This window comes from Triticum aestivum, chromosome 7D (assembly GCF_018294505.1).
Source record: "Triticum aestivum cultivar Chinese Spring chromosome 7D, IWGSC CS RefSeq v2.1, whole genome shotgun sequence".
NCBI classification, from domain to species: domain Eukaryota; kingdom Viridiplantae; phylum Streptophyta; class Magnoliopsida; order Poales; family Poaceae; genus Triticum; species Triticum aestivum.
The window spans coordinates 162,511,699-162,517,238 of record NC_057814.1 but is presented as its reverse complement, the minus strand read 5'-3'; the positions used below and the strand labels follow the sequence as shown (position 1 = coordinate 162,517,238).

General features: G+C 39.9%; 1 protein-coding gene across 3 annotated transcripts in view; it reads right to left on the bottom strand.

Annotated features, from left to right (window-relative positions):
* Nucleotides 1–4,619, bottom strand: part of LOC123165269 (inactive poly [ADP-ribose] polymerase RCD1) — a 33,616-nt gene extending 28,997 nt beyond the window's left edge. For all 3 annotated transcript variants that reach the window (XM_044582899.1, XM_044582900.1, XM_044582901.1), the window contains exons 1-6: nucleotides 4,402–4,619; nucleotides 2,166–3,146; nucleotides 1,848–2,083; nucleotides 1,679–1,758; nucleotides 1,051–1,179; nucleotides 853–948 (exon numbers count right to left, since the gene is read on the bottom strand). In XM_044582899.1, the coding sequence (XP_044438834.1) occupies nucleotides 853–948; nucleotides 1,051–1,179; nucleotides 1,679–1,758; nucleotides 1,848–2,083; nucleotides 2,166–3,130 (1,506 nt within the window). In that variant the 5' untranslated portion in view covers nucleotides 3,131–3,146; nucleotides 4,402–4,619. The remainder of the gene's footprint in view (nucleotides 1–852; nucleotides 949–1,050; nucleotides 1,180–1,678; nucleotides 1,759–1,847; nucleotides 2,084–2,165; nucleotides 3,147–4,401) is intronic.
* Between the last annotated feature and the right edge of the window lie 921 nt (nucleotides 4,620–5,540).

Below are 5,540 nucleotides of genomic sequence, written 5' to 3'. Positions count from 1 at the left end.
CCAAGAAGATGCACAAACATCATCTCCAAAAAAAAAAGATGCACAAACATCGTAAAACACAGTAAATACTATGCCAACTTTGTCGAACAGCACATACTCCCTACGATCTGACCGAAAATATCTAAAACAGTATTTTGTTAACAGTTACAGCTACAAAATCACAATCAAAGAAACTGCTTTTGTATACGAACCCAATGGTGTCTATTTTCATAAACCAAATATTATTGGACTAATTGTTGGTCAAAGCACGAACTTGGACAGTCATGATACACCTCATGTTGAAACAGAGGTAAGTAGTACAAACAACAACAACAACAAAGCCTTTAGTCCCAAACAAGTTGGGGTAGGCTAGAGGTGAAACCCATAAGATCTCGCAACCAAAACAGAGGTAAGTAGTAGTACTACACAAAAAAGCTAACCATGCCAACATTCCATCAAGAGTACAGCACCACTGCACCAGCAATAAATTTGGGGACTTTTACCTTATGAATAATTAAAAACATCTCAAAAGTAATATTCGATGCTCTCTTAGTCTAAGAATATAATAGGCACAAACCTCCAAAGGCTTGCTCCACTTTCTTAGCCCAAATCCCTAGTGTCATACTCTTATTTTAGCCAATGTGGCTACAGTTGAGGCTCTCAGTTGGCACACTTCTGTGCCAAGCCACACTTTGGCTAACTTAGGTTTGACATGCGTGGGCACCAACCAAAAATGCTTGTTCATAGGCATTAAGAAATTATAGTAGACGCATCACAAAACATTGCTCTGTACACCAGTCTTGTGTAATTTACTCTTAGTATGGTGATCATCAAATGTGTACTTAGATAAAGTATACTGCCGGAGTAACTTACACTGTATTTAAGTTTTGTCAAGGAATCCAGAAGTAATTTCTCTCCAACTATTATCATCATTTTCTTGACCATTTCATCACGAGTAATCTTATTTTCCTGTGGAATAAAATCATTTGAATGAATAGACAGAAGCAAACTGACTGCAAAATTCAGTGACAATTGATAACAAAATAGTAGAAGTTGCCAAGAAGGCAATACCTTCAACTCCTCATAGTGGCGATAGAGCAATTCCCTCGCTAAAGACGATATACTGTCTTGTATTGTCTCAAAGAGCAATCTGAATGAAATCCATGGAGACGTTGGCCCTTCATCAGTTTGACATAGTACCTACATACAAGTCATAGATGTCAGATCAACAGGAGATTATTAGCTTATGACAGCACTAGAAGTGCTTATTAACACAGAAGGCACAGAGAGCAGTACTTGGAGGTAAAGTTAAAATTTGACAAACATACAACAACAAAACAACAACAACAACAACAACAACAAAGCCTTTAGTCCCAAACAAGTTGGGGTAGGTTAGAGGTGAAACCCATAAGATCTCGCGACCTAAAATTTGACAAACATACTCTGGCAAAAATTGATAATACTCAAAGACACATCCAAGCAAACAGTATGCTTGTAACCCGTTAGCTCCTATTGGGAAGTACTCCCTACGTTCATAAATATAAGATGTTCAAACTTTTTTCTGAATCGGATGTATATACACACATTTTAGTGTGTTTGTTCATTCATTTCAGTCCGTATGTAGTCCATATTCAAATATCCGAAACATCTTATATTTGCGAACGAAGGGAGTACCATGGTAAGAGTTCAGGTGACTCACTGGTTGAAGAATAGAAGGATCCACTTTCACTTCACCTGGAGGTGGGCGCAACCATAAACCCTTCAAGCTACGAACATACTCTGTAAATAAGTACAGTCAAAGTGGATCACTCATTTATCTCATGTAAACATACATGATAAGAAATTCAACACTAAACGACTTAGCATACCTTGAACTTTTGGAGCAAGCCTGAAACTTATAAGGTATTCCAGAGAAATATTAGTGCTTCGATGTGATGGCCAGATCACATAATAGTTTGGGTTTGAGCAATCATCAACGCTAGAATCATATATGCCTAGAAACTCCTCCTGTGAACCTGGTTTGATAACTCCTGTTTTGCCCAATATGGCTCGGCACAACAACATATACTGTACCCCTTTTTCGTCAACATCACAAAGACCAACACTGCAAAATAATAAAATGTTATGCAACATCCACTAATGTGTAATTAAAAAAGACCATTGAAACTATAAAATGAAATGACAACCTTGTAAAGGCGCGGTTTTCAGGTGACAGATAAATGCCATCGGCCATTGCCGTATCACGAGTGTTTTCTCCAGTGCTAACAAAACCATTAACCATAACACTGACAATGTCTTGCTTTCTGGATCCAAGCCATCCATATTTTGCATTTGCATTGCCAGACTTCTGTCCTGTCAACCTCAACTGTTTCTCAAAAGCTTCAAGTCTACGCTGTGCAGGGATATCCTTTGGAGAGTACCGATGAATATGAAGAATGTTGTTAGGCACTGCAAATGAACCCATACCAGAGAGGAAAAGGTTCTGAACAAACAGAAAGCTTTCGCTACCTCTTTCAACATGTACAATCTTCTTACGCAATATATCTAAAGCACAAGAACTCTGTATAACTGGAGGGCTGGCTTCAAGCATAGCTTGTTTCGCCACATCAGATGGAGACTTCATACCATTACCCCTAATGGAACCTAGTGCAGCACCTTCAACAACATTTCTGCTCAACTTTGCGGATTCTTCAACTTCCTCATCAAAGAATGAAGACGGAAAAGACCAGTTGTTAGTCCCATCAAGCCATGCAACAGATCGCTGTTTCCTCGTTTTTAGGTTCACCAAGGTCATTGATAAGAAATCAATAAGGAGAGGCTGGTCATCCATCACAACAACGATACTAGATTTGTCACCTCCGAATGCATCAACAATGGATGTGACTATCTTGTCAGGAAAGTCACACCATGAACCTTGTTTGTAAAACATGACACGACTTGGCGCCCCACTTTTCAGGTAATTAACACAATCATTAGCAAGATTAGGCTGGCTGTGACAACTGTGAGCAGGTAAATCCGATGAGGATCCGCTGTGCACCTTAGAAGATACATTATCAATTTCAGTTCGATGGGACTTGCTGTTTTTCGCCAAGCAATCATCATCGGGCTTGCGCTTCAGGCACAAAGCCTTGGATTTTTGGAGTGGATCCATGGGTGCTTTACCTCTCCTAATAGAAAAACAAAGAAACATGGCAATGGGTGATCCTAGTACGATACAAATACAGTTCTTCCTTTACTTCTATTTATCTATCTCATAAGTGTAACACAATCCTGTAAGGTAACAGTAAATGAATAACACAATAAGCACGGAACACACAGATACATCAGAAAGCCTTAATCAGCACTACTTTGCAAATAGAAGTGGACTCCATCAGAACACAAGTCAAACGACAATATTGAAATGGTTCAAATACAGGTATCATCATTCAGTGAAGAGGCAGGGAGTAAAGTATTCGAGTGTCTTTTGATATGTAAATCAGTATACAGAACTAGGCAACACAATGTATGGGCATTCTGACTATGCTTCTCAAAGAGGCCACAGATTATTCCAGACTCAAATCCTGCCAATAACAGTAGAGAATACAAGCAGTTGACATATGAAACCGCCAATTCTTCTTGTAAAATGTATCTTGCAGAACACTTTATTCAGTCTTTGGGTAAACAAGAACATTTACATCAGAAGCGATCTTCATTAATCTCTTCTCTTGCATACAGTAGCATAATCATGCACTTGGCAGGAAATATTTGGTACAGAAAGATAATACTCTATAAAACTAATAATAACCCATCAAAGATCAAAGAAAATTACTAACAGAAATAGTATCTCAGATTTAACTTTCAGGTGCACTGCATAATCAAAGAAACAGTAAAAAAAGTTTCGAATGCATTCAAACAGAAAATCGCGGAAATGAAACAGGCCAGCGTTCTTGAGAAAAGGACAGAGCTTGTACAGGCGGACCTAGAAACTATTCTGAGTGGGGCCACGCTTGTACAAATTCACATACCTTTGTCATTTTTTCTTTCCATAATTAGACAGAAATTATGTTGGAATTTCATATTTTGAGTGGGGTTCTAGACCCTCAACGTGGGTCCAAGATTTTTCTGCTAAAATTAAAGGTCACGAACTGCGAGTGTTTAAGAGCAGCGCACTAATAAATCCAGTAATCCACCACTGTGCGAACGAAAAAGGAAAGGGAAACCCTTTCTAAACCACTAATAATCTAGCGTCTACTTAAGATCCTACTTAATTAAACCGAACAAAAAGAAGAAGAAACGAAAAAAAATCCCAGATTTTTTTATAGAACAATCAATGGACTTCTATGAGCAACCAGCCGAAAATTCTTACAAGGACAAGCAACCCAGATGTTGCAGCAAAGCAGCAGGGAGGGATTACGCGAGGGAACGAGAGGAACGGGGCCTTACAAACAGAGAAGAGGGAGGGCCTAACAGAGGACCCGTCGCCGGAGGGGACGCCGGCGCGCGGCGGTGGAAGTGGCGGGTGCTGTCAGTAGGGCCGCGACGACGGCACCCTCTCCCGCGCCTCCGGTGCTTCCACGGCCTCCGTCATCCGGGACGGGTTTCTCGCGGCGAGGCTGGACTGGAGAGCTCGGAGTCGGAGGAGAAATGGAGGAGACGGGACACGTGGGCTGGACTGGCACGCAGGGACGCTGGCCCGTTCTGATGACGGGACGCGTGCAAGGCCCGTTGATCGGGCGCTTTCGCGCTGGTTCCTATTCGTCGCTCAATGCGCTGGTTACAGGCGTCCGCGGTTTTGGAAAGCTTCAAGAAGCTGTCGACCGTTTTTCTTTCTTTGTTCGTTCTTTATTATTTTTGTTTTTACTTTTTATTACTTAATATCATTAAAAAATTCCTTTTCAAATTCGTGATTTAAAAAAATCAAAACCAATTTCAATTTCTTTAGTTCATGAACATTTTTCAAATCTGCAAATTCATAATTTTTAAAAATCCGTGAAACTTGTTTCAGTTCGTGAATACTTTTCAAATCTGTGAACACTTTTCAAATAGGTGAACTTCTTTCAAATTCGCAATTTCATATTTTTAAAATTTTATAGACTTTTTTGAGTCCCTGAACTTTTTCTAAGCGAGAAAGTTTTCCCAAATTTGAAAAAAAATGAACCCTTGTGTTTTTCTAAGATTCAACGGTCAACCGGTCTAGCGTGTGTGCTTGATGAGCAAGCTACTTGCTCGCATAGCTGGGCTAGCCCATGTAAGGGGGCGCGCGAGCGGGGACTAGGAGCACTCCTCTTTCACGGCCTTCTAGGTTGGGAGCCTTATCGTGCTCGTTGTGTCAATTTGCTAACCAAACGCACATGACGGGCGCACGGGACTGGGCCAACCCACTTAGGAAGAGAGAACTGATATTTTTGTTTTGGTTTTCTATATGTTTTCAAGTAGTTTCCTTTCACAAACACACAATTTTTATTTTCACTCTAAGAAACCAAGCATTTTTAAAAATTTGAGAACAATTTTAAAAATTCCAGAATATTCTTCAGAAAAACATGAAATTTTTGTGAATTTGAATTTGTGAATATATGTTTAAA